Genomic DNA, 15,937 nt, shown 5'->3' on the forward strand with positions numbered 1-15,937 from the left:
AGCATACCGAGTACAAGTACAGAGATCAGAAAGGCTGCATAAGAGGGATATGGGTGCCGCAGCTTCCCAGCTACTGGGAGAAACTTCAGCACGAAGAGCAAGACCAGTGCGCAGGCGGTGGTTCTGGGTCGAGTTGTTAGGTGGGGGACGAATCTACCCAGGATGTGCGTCGAGTCGGGCGGCGCGTGCGCGTACAGGGTAAGCGCGTGCTCTACCCGTGTGCGCGCAGGGCTGCTGGCATCTCGGTGACGCTGTCTGAGCTTGGTGCACGCAGAGCAGGTGGAGCGGGCCGGCCGGGGCGGAGCGGAGCGGTCCGCAGAGCAGCCCCTCCCGGCCTCGGCCGACCCCAGCCCTCGGCCCGGCTCTATGGACAGGAGCTCGCTGCTGCAGCTCATCCAGGAGCAGGTGCGTGGTGGGTGGGAGCTGGCACTGCCTTGGCGTCCTTCCAGCCGGTGAGGGGCCCGGGGGAGGGACCATGCTCGCAGAAGGCTCTACCAGGCAGCCACCTCTGAAGCTTCCCCTCCCTGCACGACCTTGGCCTCTGCGACTCACTATCCCAAGGTCTGGCTACACTGGTTTTCCACGGAAAGCTGAGTTGGGAGGGTGGTGGTCCTTGGTTCTAGATCCTCCCCTTTAGGTCCTCCCCCTTCTAGGATTGATAGGGTGAATATGAGGTGGTAGAGCAGCCGCACCAGGCACCTTGCCCTGCCAGGGCCTGGAAACAAGATGGTTCTAGCAAACAGGCACTGACTAGCACAAAAGTCCAGCCTTTCTAGCCAGCCTGGCTCAGCCCTGTGGCTGGGCCCACCCTCTACTCCCCCACCACAGCAGCTGGATCCTGAGAATACGGGCTTCATCGGTGCGGAAACCTTCGCTGGTCTGGTACACAGCCATGAGCTGCCCCTGGACCCCACCAAGTTGGACATGTTGGTGGCTCTGGCTCAGAGCAACGAACGGGGCCAGGTCTGCTACCAGGAGCTGGTGGACCTGGTCAGTGCCATAGTGTGTGGGCAGCAGGGGAGGGCCCCAGACCTGGCCAAGCACAGCACTCTGGCCAAAGCTGGGTGGGCAGACAGCTTACTGGGCAGGGCTTATGGACCTGGGCAGTGTGGAATAGGGCCTCAGTTTAACAGCGACCTAGCCAATTAGGGCAGGGTTCCACAAGGACAGTACTGTCACCCGCACTAAGACCCCTTCCCTTCAGATCAGCAGCAAGCGTTCCAGCAGCTTCAAGAGGGCCATTGCTAATGGACAACGGGCGCTGCCTCGGGACGGAATGCTAGATGAGCCAGGCCTGGGTGTCTACAAGCGGTTTGTGCGATACGTGGCCTACGAGATCCTGCCCTGTGAGGTGGATCGCCGCTGGTACTTCTACCGGCACCGCAGCTGCCCACCCCCTGTGTTCATGGCCTCTGTCACCCTTGCCCAGGTGGGCCTGCCCACATGCTGCCCCGGGGCCTCCTGAGTCCCTAGTCTTGACCAGCCCTAACACTAGTGTCTCCAGATCATCGTGTTCCTGTGCTACGGGGCACGTCTCAACAAGTGGGTGCTCCAGACCTACCACCCTGAATACATGAAGAGCCCTCTGGTGTATCACCCGGGACACCGCGCTCGCGCCTGGCGCTTCCTCACCTACATGTTCATGCATGTTGGGTAAGTGAGCCTGGGCTTCCAGTAATCCTGTTCCCTTACCTCCCCCAGGGGGGCTGCAATGACCAGAGTTAGTCTGAGGGTAGGCAGGGCACACACCTGATCACCCCTCCCCAATGCTCCGTTGTGGCCAGGCTGGAACAGCTAGGGTTCAATGCCCTCCTGCAGCTGATGATCGGGGTGCCCCTGGAGATGGTACACGGTGTACTTCGCATCAGCCTGCTCTACCTGGCAGGTGTGCTGGCAGGTGAGACAGGCACACTGGCGAGAGGGTCCCCTGCCTACCTCACCTGGTGAACTGAGGGCCAGCTGTGCCTTCACCTCTCTCCCTTTGCCCACAGGCTCCCTGACTGTCTCTATCACAGACATGCGTGCCCCTGTGGTAGGGGGTTCTGGAGGGGTCTATGCGCTGTGCTCAGCACACCTGGCCAATGTTGTCATGGTAATGGGGCCGCCCTTCAGGGGAGGTGGGAAGGGGCCCACTGGGCATGCTTCACAGCCTGTCTGCCTGCCCCCAGAACTGGGCTGGGATGCGGTGTCCATACAAGCTGCTGAGGATGGTGCTGGCTCTGGTGTGCAGTGAGTAGCGGGGCAGGTGGGGCGCTGGGAGGCCCTCTACCTGCAGACAGGGCCCCTCCCACCTGTTGCTCCCTCTGCAGTGAGTTCCGAAGTGGGCCGGGCTGTGTGGCTGCGCTTCTCCCCACCACTGCCTGCCTCAGGCCCACAGCCCAGCTTTATGGCACACCTGGCTGGTGCAGTGGTGGGTGTAAGCATGGGCCTTACCATCCTGCGAAGCTATGAGGAGCGCCTGAGGGACCAGTGCGGCTGGTGGGTGGTGCTACTTGCCTATGGCACCTTCCTGCTTTTCGCCATCTTCTGGAACGTCTTTGCCTATGACCTGCTGGGTGCCGATATCCCCCCTCCACCTTGACCTGCTCCTTAGGGCCACATGGCTAGAGCCTGGCCTGCAGGGGGTCCGCCACCAGGTGGGCCTGCATGTCTGCCCTCTATGAACGGACCTCTCGGGGCTGCTTTTCCCTAGGGGGCAGGCGGGCCCTGTGGTCCACCAGGTTGAGGCCAAGTCTTACGGCAGCCCTTGCTGCCCCTCCCAGGCCTTTCCGGGGGAGGGTGCTACTAGGCCAGGGCTGGGTGGAGGTCCTTGGATGTGGCCCCAGAGGAGACTCCCTCCCTCCCCACCGATCCCCAGGACTTGCAGTCTGAGCCTTTTTGGAGAGTGAATAAATATTTTACACATCACTAGGCAGCTGTCCTGGGGCTCTGCAGGCTTGTCTGCCCCTCACCCAGACCACATGGGACACCTCCCCTCCAGGATGGTCTGTGCTCCCTGTCCCCTTAAAGCTCTGCACCTGGCATGAGGTGGTGGCTTTACTCCTCCTGGCCAGGACTGGCCAGATTCCATATAGGAGGCAGGGCCCGTCGTGTAAGAGACCGTCAACTTCCGGGTCAGGCCAAGTTCAGCAATCATTTATTGTGCTCCAAGGGCTTCCAGTCTCCAGTTTATTCAGCCTCCCTTCCAAAGACAAGCCCACAGCAGAGCCAGGCTCACTTGGCCTGGGTCCTGTAATTCTTGGCAGGCTTACAATCTTTGTGGGAGGCCCAGTTGGGGTTAAGTTCAGGCAGCAGGTCAGGGTATAGCTTCTGCCCCATAGCCCTAGGGGGTAATGCTGTCTTCATAAAAGGAAGAGTCTACAGCCCAAAGACACTCGGTAGTAAGGACCACAAAGGTCCTGGGGTACAGAGTTACTGGCCACCTGAATTCTGATGGGGTCCTACATGACCTTCCAGGCCCTAGCAGCTAGCTCACCTTGGCTCAGGAATGTAGTGCGCTCCTGCACCTGGGCCAGAAACAGCAAGGGTGCCAGAAACACCCAAGCAGTCTTGACTGTGCACTGCAGGGCTAGCAAGCTAGGCACTGTAGTCACTACCTCTTTGTATGTGAAAGCTGTCACCTCAGCTCCTGCCGCCAGGACCACTGCAAAGAGTGACAAGGAGATTTTGGAGATAGCTTCTTGAAGCTAAACCTCCTAGAGTCCGCGCCCAACTTGGGCAAAGATGCTCCCTACTCACTCCGAGGCAATGACAAAGGACCACGCAGAGGAGTGTGACTGCGGCGCACAGATCAGCAGAAAGTCGAGTTCTGGTTCTCCAGTTCCGGGGGGTGGGGTGGGGGAGTCAGCAGACAGCAGCTGCTGCAGTGGCAGCGGCTCTGAATGGTTCTTCTACAGACCTTTAGGTCAAAGGGTCCGAGGTGCGGGCGCTCTCCAAGGAAACCTGCTGGGCCCCCGCCTTTGAAGAAGCTCCTCCCCATGACTGCAAGAAAGGGAGAGCAGTCCAGCCGCGTACCCGCAGTTTCCTCTATAGCAGCCACTGCAGGTCCTTTCGTGTCAAGGTGTCACGTGCTTGCTTCTCAGCCATTAATGGCCGCAGGCAGTTCTTCCCGATTCCCAGGGAAGACCCGCGAGGCCGGTTTGACCAGCCGGCCTCCCTCCCTCCCTCTCTTTCCCTCTATTCCGCGGTCCTACCAGCGGTCCAGACGCTCCCAGACTCCCGCGTGCGCCCGCATGACGAGCTAGGACAGCAATCCAGTGACCGGTCCTCGGAGCGCCACCTCTCAAGGGCCGCTGCCACGTTCCCGTGTCGTGGGCTGGAGGGCGGGGCTTGAACGTCGAGGGGGCGGAGCCTTGGTCCGAATAGTGAGGATAGGTCCTGGTTACTGTGGGGCGGGGCCCGTAGAGAGCGCGGCCATGGCGTCACCGCGCTTCGTGAACTGGCTCAGCAGCCGCGAGGCTCCGCCTCTGCTCACGTGTCCTCATGTCAGCCCCGCCCCACACCGGAAGTTCCGGTGGCGGATCGCCGACCGGGCGGAGCTGATCGCTGCGCGGGCTGTGAGAGCTAGGTGGCTGGGCGCGGAGCCCAAGCCGTGCCGCGCGGCGCCATGAAGGGCAAGGAGGAAAAGGAGGGCGGCGCGCGACTGGGCACTGGCGGTGGCAGCCCTGATAAGAGTCCGAGTGCGCAGGAGCTCAAGGAGCAGGGGAACCGGCTCTTCGTGGGCCGCAAGTACCAGGAGGCGGCGGCCTGCTACGGCCGCGCCATCGTGAGTGCGGGGGGCGGGGGCGGGGGCGGGGCCCGATGTGCCTCCCAGTTCTGTGATTCCGAGACGATTTTCTGGCAGCCAGGACTCGGTGGCTAGCTTGTTCCCCTGGCTTCCGGATTACTGTTCCCGAGCCCAGGGATGGTCGATTAAGGCAGGCTTAGGATGACACCAAGAACCCTTGCCCCAAAGCTGGGAGAGAGGTTCTGGGTAATTTTCACAAAAGCAGTTCAGTTGGAGTTAAGAGACCACAGCCGGAATCCAGAGCTCTGGAAACCTTCAGTTTCTCGATCCCAGTCATGGGATCCAAAGCTGGAGCATTACCTGTACCATTGGTGGCAGTCAGCACCCTGAGCCCACACTCTTTATGATGCCTGGCTTTGGTCCCTAGACCCGGAACCCACTTGTGGCAGTGTACTACACCAACCGGGCCCTGTGCTATCTGAAGATGCAGCAGCCTGAACAGGCACTCGCTGACTGCCGGAGAGCCCTGGAGCTGGACGGGCAGTCTGTGAAAGCGCACTTCTTCCTGGGGCAGTGCCAGCTAGAGATGGAGAGTTACGATGAGGCCATTGCCAATCTGCAGCGAGGTGGGCTGATACCATGCCAGGTTGTGGGTACCTTGGGGCCGGGATTGTTGATGAGTGTAACTTAAAGTGTCCGTTCCCCCAGCCTATAGTTTGGCCAAGGAGCAGCGACTCAACTTTGGGGATGATATCCCCAGTGCCCTTCGCATTGCTAAGAAGAAGCGCTGGAACAGTATCGAGGAACGGCGCATTCACCAGGAGAGTGAGCTGCACTCCTATCTCACCAGGCTCATTGCTGCTGAGCGGGAGAGGTGGGTCTTCTCCCCGAGCCGAGCTACTTCATCAGGTTGACACTGAGTCACCAGCACAAGTGTTTATTGAAAGACAACACTGGCACATGGGAAGCCCAGGAGGAAAGGGGCCTGAAACGGGGAGGGCTCTGACCTTTTCTGGTCAGGACCATCCCCGACTACCTTCTGGTTACCCCTCAGGGAACTGGAAGAGTGTCAGCGGAACCATGAGGGTGATGAGGATGATGGCCACGTCCGGGCCCAGCAGGCCTGCATTGAGGCCAAGCACGTGAGGGTGCCCCTAGTCCACATGTGGGTCGTTGTGTGTGTGTTTTTGTGTGTGGCATGAAAAGTGCCCCAGCCTATGGTGGATCTGTTGGCCCATGCATGACATGAGTGCCCTGGTGGACATAAGGTGTGTGTGTCTGTATGGAGGAGATAGGAGTTGCCCACACATGGCACTCAACTCTACAGGATAAATACATGGCAGACATGGATGAGCTCTTCTCTCAGGTGGACGAGAAGAGAAAGGTGAGTGTTCTTGAACCCATGGGTAGGTACTGGTGTGATGACCCTTCCAGTTCCAGACATTTTCCCCATTGTGCTGTAGAAGCGAGATATCCCTGACTACTTGTGTGGCAAGATCAGCTTTGAGCTGATGCGGGAGCCCTGCATCACACCCAGTGGTATAACTTACGACCGCAAGGACATTGAGGAGCACCTGCAGGTAAGGGGCCTTGGCCTTGGGACTAGGATCAAACGTATACTCAGACGGTTGACCACCTTGACTCTGTTGTTGCAGCGTGTGGGCCACTTTGACCCTGTGACCCGGAGCCCTCTGACCCAGGAACAACTCATCCCCAACTTGGCCATGAAGGAAGTCATTGATGCATTCATCTCTGAAAATGGCTGGGTAGAGGACTACTAAAGCCATGTCCTGCCTGGCATCCTAGCCCAGGAGGGTCTGGAGACAGAAGCTCCAGTTCCTGTATATAGCTTGTGTCCCTGGGCCTGCCCCCATCAGTCCTGCTGATGGGTTCTGAACTGCTCCCCTTCTCGGCATACCCCTTGCTGGGCCATGAGCCTCCCCTGTCCCCCTTCTGGGCTGGAAAGTGGGTGAGGGTGGGCTGAGGTTGCTGCTGCTGCCACTGTCCTGTAATAAAGTCTGTGAGCACTACATTGGCATGTGCTGGTGCAGTGGGCTTGCCAGTTGCCTGTTTGGCTAGCCAAGGAAGGTAGAAATAAAGACACTGGTGTCCAGATTGAGTGTGGCATGCCACCAGCGGTCAGGGAAGTACAACACCTGGGAGAAGAGAGCACAAAGATTGGTTGGGGCTTTTTGGGTTGGCCCAATCCCCCACCGACCAGCCACTGACTTCACCAGCCTGAATGGTACATTCCAGGGGCCGAGCTGATGGGGCTAAGGATGGGTATATTTCCTGAAGCCAGGCCAATGTGGTCTTGTTGGGGTGGAACTCTGGTGTCTTCTCAGGAGGGTAGAGGAACCAGCGCTGGAGGAGGAGTATAAGATCACTTTTGTGTGTTACGGACTACAGACCCCAAACTTCAGCTCCTAACCTTGTTCCCTTGTACTGACCTTCCGACCATAAATCACCTCTGAGAAACCAGGTCCATGCCAGTGGAAGGGTACCCCAGATCCAGCTCCTGTGAGGTCATTTGTGAATAGCTGATAAAATATGTATGGGCTTCCCCAAATCTGTTTTGAAGAAGCACCCACCTGCTATTCCAAAGCTGTAAGCAGGGGTGGTTCCCAGTAGACGAAATGGAGGCGGAGAATAGTGCTGGAATAGTGGTGCCCACTCAGTAAAGTTGTTGTCTCCAAAAAAGTACAGGGTGTCTGCCAGCAGAGAAGATGAGAGGCAGGAATACTGACCCACAGCAGTGGAGTCCTAAGTGTCCCGTTCCCAATGCTGCCTAGGTTTGGCTCACCATTGCCTAGGGATGTGGGATCCTGGGGATGCAGCAGCTGCTCCACATATTCCTGAAAGGGCAGGTCCACTACAAGAAAGGGGCCAGTCGAGACAGGTCAGTCCTGCCTTTGGGCTGCTGGCAAACAGGCAGGCCTTGAAGAGTGTGATAAGCTCACCTTTCCGGTAGGAGTAGGTGTTGGCTGTACTCAGGCGAACAACGTTGTCCCCAAACGAGGCCAGCAGGTTTTCCCGAGAGCACAGGGCCCTGAACCGCTGGGGTTGGAGGATAAAATAACTGAGCAACTGGTCAATCTGGACTAGCTGCCCATATGGGTACAAATACTCACCGAGTTGTCTGTGAGTCCCAGTAATATGACCGGCTTGACGAAGGCATAGCTGGGAGAGAAAGAACCTCGCGTTCATACTTCACTCCATCAGGCAGTGAAGGTATGACCTCCGCAGCCAAAAGGCCATGCTTGGGGTATGCCTAGAAACTAGGGTCAGGGACACATACTGCTGCATGAATTCGGCGTATGTGAGGTGTGCTTGGCGCTCCACAGTGCAACGCTCCTCCGGCACTGCTGCTGCAGTCCCCAGCCCGCTCTGCTGCCTGCGGGGACAACAGGTTAACGCAACGTGCCAGGGCTCTGAGCTCAGGCTCCCTCCCGCCGCTCATTCCCAGCCGCTCACCATCCCCCTTCGCCAGAGCCAGGCAGAACCACAGTCACCATCGTCCATAGTACAAAGAGCAAAAGCGGCCCTAGCCGGCTAGTCGCCGCCATGAACATACGGGCGCAGGCGCGCAGCACACTGGGAATTCCGTCGACACTTGCGTAATCACGAACCATTGGCCTACCGCCCCGACTGCTGTAGCTATCGGAAAGCAGCAATCAGCCTGGCCCTGGGAGCCTTCTCTTTCATACACACGCACACACATACACACACACAAACCATCCACTCTCCCACCCTCAATCATTTCCTCAAGGTGGAGTGTTTAGCAGCCATTGGCTATTGCGGGTAACCATGGCTACAGCACCCCTACCGGAAGTTCTCTTCTGTAAGGAAGTTCCCGCCTGTGGCGCAATCAAAGTGACAAGTGGCTAAGTAGCTCCTGTTTTTATTGTGTTAACAGGTTGCAGCCACCTTCCATTCCCGTAGATGGGATGGGTAAGAAGCTGTGGGTCTAGACAGGTGGACTTCAGGGTTGAGCTGAGGAAGCTGTCTCAGTCTCAGGGAAGGCCAGGTCAGGAGTATTCGCAGAGATGGCCGCAGCCTGCAGGGCACTGGGAGCTGCCTTCCAGCCATTTCATGATGTGCTGAAGATGCCCGCCGTGACTACAGCCCTGACACCACACGAACAGACCTTTAACCACATGATGGCAGACGGCACACATGCTGGCACAGCGGTGGCACCTGGGAATGGGAGGGCCATTCAGTTGGGGGTTCTGGGTCTCCTCCCTCCCACCCCCAAATTCTGCCTGTCATTGCACCTGTCGCAGACCCAGCCACGGCTGCTCATGGGCCGCTTGCAGTGACTACAGTTGACGTGCAGAGTGGTGGAGGCTTGGTTGAGGCAGCTAACTGCCCGGCTGGTGCTCAGCTTCACCACCTCATTGGAAACATTCCAGAGGCAGAAGCGCTGCAGCAGGTCAATGTAGGATGTGTACCAGTGCTCCTGGGGGAAGGAGACGGTTCAGGTTAGTGTTTCCAGGCAAACTGGGGCAGGGGTACAGCAGAAAAGAAGCAGGCTCAGATGAGGGGACAAGTGGCTAGACCCATCACACACCTGGGTCTGCTCGTCGATGTCCTTGCGTACTCTCTCACCCAGCACAATGAGAACAGACACAGCCATCTGCACATCGCCCTGCTCGGCATAGAAGTGCAACATGTCCCGCACCAACACACTGAAGAAGTCAGGCGGCAGGCGGCTGTCATACAGGGCATGTGAGACGGAAAGGAGGGAGGAGGAAGAGTCTACTGGTGCCAAGGAGGCTGTGTCTGCCTCGTTGCCGCTGACATGTGGAGAGTCAGCTTTGTCCTGCAGATGTTCAGGCCCGGATGGTGTGTCTACTATCTCATGGCGCAGTGGGAAGGCCTCCTGCGGCAGCACATATTCAGGCTCTTCCGCTGAGGGGCAGGGGTGAGGAAAGATGGACCTGAGCCTAGGCTTCCCACTCCCCTCAGCTCCTGTCAGAGCCATGCTCCAGGTCCGAGCCCTCTACAGCAACTCTACTGCACCCAGCCCCCACTCACAGTGCACATGCTCCGGGTCCAGTGGGTACAGCTCGTCCTCCTCTCCCTCTACATCGCCCAGCAGGTAGTCAGCAGGCACGTCACTCCCCTCAGTCTCCTCATTATCTGCTCAGCAGGGAAAGGAGGTCATTCAGGGAGTGGCTCCCCAGCCCTCTTCCCATCAACATCCCTGCCTACCCTCATTGGTGATGAGTGTAGCTGAAGAATCAAGCAGAGCTGTGTCGCTCCGTGTGTCCCCTTTGCTGCGATCTAGCCGAGTCTCACTGGCCAGCCCTGGGCCCATATCCTTCAGATTGAAGCTAGAGGTAGGGAAGGCTTGTGGGTGGCCAGGCCCCAGCAATTCGCAGGGGAAGGAAGGGCAGGAAGTGGCCAAGGATCTACCTGTTCATGAGTGGTAGGCCACAGGAGCTGCCTTTGCCGACGCTGTGGTTGAGATTGGTAGAGGACACCAGGCCAGGGCTACAGTAGATAATCCGTAGCATGGTCCATGTCTGTGCCACCTAGGGGTAGGCACCAACCATTCATGGGTTCTGGGCACCCAGCACCCAGGCTAGCCCCCGTCTTCTGGGCAGAATCATATACCAATCCGTAGGGAAATTGTGGCACATGGAAAAAGGACTATCTCCACCTATGGTGACAAAACTGTCACCAGAGGCAGCTCCAGCACCAAAAGTGAGGCAGAAGAGGGTGCTGTGGGCACTTGACTCCCTAGGCCTCCAGCCCTGAGGCTGACCCCAGGGTCTGGGCTACTCTGGCTCTCATGATCTTTAACACTGTCAAATACTTTGGCAAAGGCTGGCATGGTGACCGACCAGAGCAATGTACAAAGCTCAAGGTGGTTGTGGGTATGGTGCCCTATCCCAGCAGCAGGGGCCCAAATCGTAGCCCCTGGGCCCCCAGCCCACATACCTGGTTGCGGCCAAGCTCCCGAGCCACTTTTGCGTTGTGATCACAGAGCTCAGCCAGTGGCCGACCAGCCAGAGCATAGCGCTCAGCTGTATCCACGAACCAGCTCATGCTGCCACCACCGGACTCTGTCTCAAAGACACTGAGCGCACTGGAAGCCAGACCAGAAAAAGGTTCAGCAGGATCTAACTTGCGCTTGAAGAAGATGGGGTGGCGCCGGTCACCAGCATAGGGTTTGCGCCCAGATTCAGCAGCTACCAGGCTCTCCTTAGCAGCAAAGGCCAGGTCCCCAAAGAGGCCATAACAGAGGCCCTCAGGGTTGGCACGCTCAACAGGCTGGCTGGCATCACGAAACAGGTGCTGGCACAATGTGCTGTCCTTGGAGCCAGAGAGTAGGAAAGAGGGGTCATGTGGGTGGCGCCAGGCAATGCCTGTTGTGACATCACGGTGCTCTTCAAACATAGCAGCAGGCACGAAGGGCCGGCGTACATCCCATACGTAAATGTTGTGGTCCACCATCATGGAGCACGTGGCCAGGTGGTGGCGGCACTCAGGCCGCCATTTAACTCGGGCCACTGAGGCGATGGTCTGCACACAGTGCATCTCCTTGGCACGATGTGTGGTCATGTCCCAGACCTTCACCATCTTGTCTCGTCCACCTGTGGCCAGCCAGCCCCTGTGGAGAAGGTCCCATTCAAGCTCTCAGTGACCGCTCCTGCAGGAAGGGAGACCCTGCCACACCCCACTGTCTTGTAGCCTCCAACCTTAATGTCCCCCCAGCCCCCACACACCTGTCCTCTGGGTGCCAGTCACAGCAGAAGACAGGCCCGTTGTGGGCTGTGAACATCCTTTCGCACCGGTCTGGTCGGCGGATGTCCCAGAGCTGGACGTTGCCATTCTCAAAGGTGGAGGCGAAGGTAAAGTAGTCACGGATACTGAACTGCACGTCTCGCACACTCTCAGACTGGCCTGTGGGCACACATCGGGATAGGCATCAGGGAGAGGCTGGCTCTCAGGGGATGGGGGAGCCCTTGAAGGTGCTGGAATGGTGTCGTTCACCAGTCTGTGACCAAACTAGGGAGCACAGAGGACTGAGGAAAGCACCAGAATCTGCCAGGAGCGGGTCTCCGAAGCGTAGGCCAGAGAGCATGCCAAGCAGTTTCTGCACAAATCCCCGGGCCTCAATCTCCTGGATTCTGTGAGAAATGAGGGTATAAGAGCCCAAGCCAGTTGGCTATCTAAACTATCATGGGGCCAAGGCTTGTGACAAACCACATGAATGGAAGAGGAGGTTGCCTCATTAACTAGCTGCCCAGTTAGCCTTGAAGGACTATCACAGCCCTGAAGGACTATCAGGAGCCTGCACGGGCAGTATCCAGTCTTCCCCATCAGACAGCTCAAGATCCGTCTTATCCCACAAATTCTCCAGAGACACAAGGCTCTGCTTCTGCTTCATTTGGTTTCATAAGAGCCGGGGGGAGGAAGCTCAGGGCTGCCATGAAAGGAGCCCTGTGTTCTTCCCACCTCACTCCACGTCCCTGGGCTGAGAGGCCTGATGACACCAGTAGATTCGCTGCAGCAAAGCGAGGAGAGGGGAAGGGAGACACAGCTCCCCGTTAGGCTGTGTCTGCAGGCTCCACCTTCCTCATCAGCTACACCCAATCTGCACCCAATCTGACCTCCTGCCTCGCCCCCACCACCAGGGCTTGGATTCATCCTCCACTGGGGCCAACCTACTCCCTCTCCACCCACTCTTCCTCCCAGTGCTGTTCAGCCTCCAAGAGGGCAACGAAGGCTCTCTGAGGAAGCGCATTTCAACCTGCTTGTAAGACTGAGCTCCCACGGAAACACACATCTCCCCCAGCCTGTCTCTGTGGGCCTCACCAGAGAAGGTGCTGACAGAGTCCTTCCGACGGAGGTCAAAGCACTTCATGAAGCCATCCTGAGAGCCACTGAGCAGCACGTGGGCCTCAGTGGGGTGGAAACAGACTTTGTTCACTGTGCGCTTGTGCTCTGTGAACAGCTGGTCCTGCTTGTTTCGGGATGGCCGACCCAGGTTCCACGTAACCACCACACCATTGGTGGCTGCGGTGGCCAGCAGATTCTCGTCCATCTGGTGCCAGACCACATCAGCACAGCTCAGGTTGAGCGAGGGCTTCCGGCCCACACGCAGATTCAGCTTCTCTACAAACTGCTCCTCCTCGATGGCATAAATCTTGAAGATGCTCCGGCCTGCCACTACTACCTGAGCTGCATCACGGCACACACTGATGGCATTAGCTGGTGCATCCAGGTGGCAGTGCATGGTACGACCCGTCAGGGCGCTGCCGCTCAGGGCTGTGGTAACTCGGGACATCTTTTCCATGGCCGCACAGGGATCAGGGGCTAGAGGTCAGTGAAATGTGCTGGCCCGGTCAGCCATGGTGTCCTAACAGTTCTGTTTGTCCTCTAGAACCTTCGGCCTGCGATGGTCCATCAGCCAATCACCATCACAGGAAGGTTCAAATGGAGTTCTCCCCAAGGCTCCATAGCTAGCCTGAGGCTCATTAGCACAGTATCTGCCTTCCCCAGAGTCTATGTGGTTAATCCTCCATCAGTGAGGGCCTGGATGCTACTAGAAATAAGTGGCTTTTGCCTTCACAGTTAGCCCCGTGCCTCCGACGATTGCGGGGCTCCCAAGAGGAACGAACAAACGAGAGGAAAGGGTAGAGGAGCTGGAGGGGTCCGGAGGATTGACTTTAAAGACCTGGGGAGACAGAGGAGAGGCCACAGCACTAAGTATAGGTATCTGGTTGCACCTGGCAGCGGAAACCGCGGGACCAGAACCAGGTGCTGGGAAAGCTTCTGCCTCGGTCGCACGCCAGACATTTACCGAAAGCACAGTGTTCCTCAGCTACCGTACAGGAAGAGACTCACCTATTTCCCGCCCATTACCGGAAGTGGTCCGTTCTTATTCTCGCCTTGCCGGAAGTGGACACAACTCTTATAACATACCATAAAGGTTCCAAGTTTGCGCGAGGCGCTTTGGCCAAGCGAATGGACCAAAATTGGGTTCATCAGGCTCCCGGGTTCTGCTTTAGCGATATGTCTGCGTTTATTTGGTTAGTTTTTTTTTCCCCCGAGACAGAGTTTCTCTGAAGCTTTGGACCCTGTCCTGGAACCAGGCTGGCCTCGAACTCACAGAGATTTGTCTGCCTCTGGCTCCCGAGTGCTGGGATTAAAGGCGTGCGCCCCACCGCCCGGCCGCCCGGCCATATTTTGATTAGTTTTTGTTTTTGTGATGTCAGAGATCGAGCCCGGGCAGATCCTAATGCATACAAGACAAGTTCTCTGTCAACTGGGCTATTTTACCGGTCCATGTTTATTTTAATCTTAACATCTTAATACCAGAATTTAAGTGAGTCAATTTCTAAGTAGATCACGAGTTCCTCCACTCTCCCCCAGTGCTGTATCCTACTCCCCCTGACACACTTTGCCGACTGAACTCAGGTGCTGCTTCTTGACGGGTCCTGGGTTCACCATATTCTGCTCTGACACCCGTGCAAGCAGCCTGGTATCTTTTCCTCTCAAGGTTTTACTGCACTGCGAATAAATCCCAGTCACCTGGCCCTGGCCGTCCTGGTGCATCTGCAGCTGTGCAGCTGTGAGTTTCTTGGCTCCCCTTTCCTCAGCAGGGTTCCATTCCAGCTTCCTTCCCACTGAGCTCTTTCCTTCCTCGTCCAGTTTCACAAGCTGTGTATGCCTTTTACCTGTGTCTTCTACCCCTGCAGAATGTTCCCTTTTCAGCCCTCAGCACTTACCTCAAATGCTTACCGTCTTAAACCGTCCCTCCTACCCCAGTCTAATGTGGCCCTGCTTTGTCTATTGCGGATTTTTGTTTTGTTTGTTTTTTTCGTGTAACAGCCTGGAACTCAATCTACAGACCTCAAATCCACAGAGCTCCGCCTGTCTTTACCTCCTGAGTGCTGGGATTAAAGGCGTGCACCACCACCGCCCGACTCTATCTAGGGTGGATTTTATATTTATTTTATGCGGTTACGCCAGTTTTGGTACTTTCAGGGCCTGAGAGCCAGTTCTGTCAGTGGCTAGGTTTAGTCTCAGTTGCCCCTTTCTCTTGGGGTGGGCATAGTAATTGCAGTCTTCTGGCACATGGTGATCTTTTATTTATTTAATTTTTTCCTTTAGAGTGTGTGTTTGTGTGTGTGTGAGTGCTTGTGAATGAGGTGTTTCAAGACAGGGTTTCTTTGTGTAACAGCCCTGGCTGTCCTAAAACTCACTTTGTAGACCAGGCTGGCCTTGAACTCACAGAAGTCTTCCTGCCTCTGCCTCATGAGTACTGGCTGTGTGAGTTTTTTTTTTCTAGACAGGGTTTCTCTGTAGCTTTGGAGCCTGTACTGGAACTAGCTCTTGTAGACCAAGCTGGCCTCGAACTCACAGAGATCTGCCCGCCTCTGCCTCCCAAGTGCTGGGATTAAAGGCATGCACCAGCACTGCCTGGCCCTGTGTGAGTTTTTATATGCACCATTGTGCATTCTAGATTCATAGGAAGCCAGCAGGCATCAGATCCTCCAGAGCCAGAGTTACAGGCAGCTTAAAGCCATCTGATGTGTGTAGCATGATTAATAAAAACCCAGAAACAGAAATTGGTATTTGAATTGAAGGTCAGAAAAGCAAAACAGCTAGCCACTGGCTCTTACCTTTACCACAGTCTGAAATGAAAATCCTGCCTCCAGGAATCTCAGAGTGAGAGCTGTCTCCTCTCATTTTATATTCTTCTCTAGTGCTGGGATTAAAGGCGTACACCACTTCTGCCCTGCTTCTATGGCAAACTAGTGTGGCTACTGGGATTAAAGGTGTATGTCACCCCTGTCTGGTCTGCAAGGCTGATCAGTGCAGCTGTTTTACTCTCTGAACTTCAGGTGAGCTTTATTTATTAAAATACAAACTAAATATCACTACATATGTAGGTGCTGGGAACTGAACCTAAGTCTTCTGTAAGAACAGTAAGAGCTCTTAACCACTGAGCTACCTCCCCAGTGCCACTGAAATCCTTTAGACCATTGCAGTTCCTCATTTAGTGACCCTGTGCAACAGACCCTGTGCTCTTCTTGAAGGAGGGTAGGCTAGACCTTAGATCATTTTGAAGAAATACACACATTGTCATCAGTCTCATTGCTCCCTTTTGTGCATTCAGGGCATGAGAAAACCTCTGTTGGTCAGTTGCTAAGGTCCCAGTCCAGCCTTGGGCCTTCAACCTCTATATGTTTA

At 56.4% G+C, this 15,937-nt stretch overlaps 4 protein-coding genes and 1 long non-coding RNA gene across 8 annotated transcripts; 2 read left to right on the top strand and 3 right to left on the bottom strand.

Moving 5' to 3' along the window:
* The first annotated feature begins 228 nt into the window (after window positions 1-228).
* Window positions 229-2,907, top strand: Rhbdl1 (rhomboid like 1). Of its 2 annotated transcripts, XM_048436112.3 has the most exons (8): window positions 230-405; window positions 829-990; window positions 1,205-1,429; window positions 1,505-1,653; window positions 1,785-1,897; window positions 1,992-2,092; window positions 2,169-2,229; window positions 2,310-2,907. In XM_048436112.3, the coding sequence occupies exons 1-8, from the start codon at window positions 367-369 to the stop codon at window positions 2,579-2,581; spliced, it is 1,122 nt and encodes a 373-aa protein (XP_048292069.1). In that variant the 5' UTR covers window positions 230-366; the 3' UTR covers window positions 2,582-2,907. The 2 variants fall into 2 exon arrangements, with proteins under 2 accessions (XP_048292070.1, XP_048292069.1); XM_048436113.3 differs by lacking the exon at window positions 829-990 and having other exon boundaries at window positions 229-405.
* A 207-nt stretch (window positions 2,908-3,114) lies between these two features.
* LOC148121027 (uncharacterized) lies at window positions 3,115-4,506 on the bottom strand. The gene is made up of 2 exons (XR_015738912.1): window positions 4,194-4,506; window positions 3,115-3,981 (listed from the first exon to the last, which is right to left on the bottom strand). It is a non-coding gene; the product is annotated as an uncharacterized LOC148121027 (long non-coding RNA).
* A 5-nt stretch (window positions 4,507-4,511) lies between these two features.
* Stub1 (STIP1 homology and U-box containing protein 1) lies at window positions 4,512-6,758 on the top strand. 2 transcript variants are annotated; one of them, XM_048436115.3, is made up of 7 exons: window positions 4,516-4,765; window positions 5,154-5,352; window positions 5,435-5,600; window positions 5,781-5,868; window positions 6,054-6,110; window positions 6,190-6,306; window positions 6,382-6,758. In XM_048436115.3, exons 1-7 carry the CDS (start codon window positions 4,607-4,609, stop codon window positions 6,505-6,507), a joined length of 912 nt encoding a protein of 303 aa, XP_048292072.1. In that variant the 5' UTR covers window positions 4,516-4,606; the 3' UTR covers window positions 6,508-6,758. The 2 variants fall into 2 exon arrangements, with proteins under 2 accessions (XP_048292071.2, XP_048292072.1); XM_048436114.3 differs by having other exon boundaries at window positions 4,512-4,765; window positions 6,190-6,758.
* Jmjd8 (jumonji domain containing 8) lies at window positions 5,648-8,500 on the bottom strand. Of its 2 annotated transcripts, XM_048436116.3 has the most exons (9): window positions 8,201-8,487; window positions 8,025-8,120; window positions 7,858-7,906; window positions 7,687-7,783; window positions 7,530-7,598; window positions 7,318-7,437; window positions 7,177-7,244; window positions 6,956-7,090; window positions 5,648-6,882 (listed from the first exon to the last, which is right to left on the bottom strand). In XM_048436116.3, the coding sequence occupies exons 1-9, from the start codon at window positions 8,356-8,358 to the stop codon at window positions 6,802-6,804; spliced, it is 873 nt and encodes a 290-aa protein (XP_048292073.3). In that variant the 5' UTR covers window positions 8,359-8,487; the 3' UTR covers window positions 5,648-6,801. The 2 variants fall into 2 exon arrangements, with proteins under 2 accessions (XP_048292073.3, XP_085550926.2); XM_085694800.2 differs by having other exon boundaries at window positions 5,648-7,090; window positions 8,201-8,500.
* Window positions 8,501-8,611: 111 nt separating this feature from the next.
* Window positions 8,612-13,600, bottom strand: Wdr24 (WD repeat domain 24). The gene is made up of 9 exons (XM_048436111.3): window positions 12,554-13,600; window positions 11,461-11,638; window positions 10,673-11,345; window positions 10,145-10,263; window positions 9,941-10,062; window positions 9,764-9,868; window positions 9,297-9,637; window positions 9,001-9,185; window positions 8,612-8,923 (listed from the first exon to the last, which is right to left on the bottom strand). The coding sequence occupies exons 1-9, from the start codon at window positions 13,032-13,034 to the stop codon at window positions 8,755-8,757; spliced, it is 2,373 nt and encodes a 790-aa protein (XP_048292068.1). The 5' UTR covers window positions 13,035-13,600; the 3' UTR covers window positions 8,612-8,754.
* Between the last annotated feature and the right edge of the window lie 2,337 nt (window positions 13,601-15,937).

Source organism: Myodes glareolus, chromosome 9 (assembly GCF_982192425.1).
Source record: "Myodes glareolus chromosome 9, mMyoGla1.1, whole genome shotgun sequence".
NCBI classification, from domain to species: domain Eukaryota; kingdom Metazoa; phylum Chordata; class Mammalia; order Rodentia; family Cricetidae; genus Myodes; species Myodes glareolus.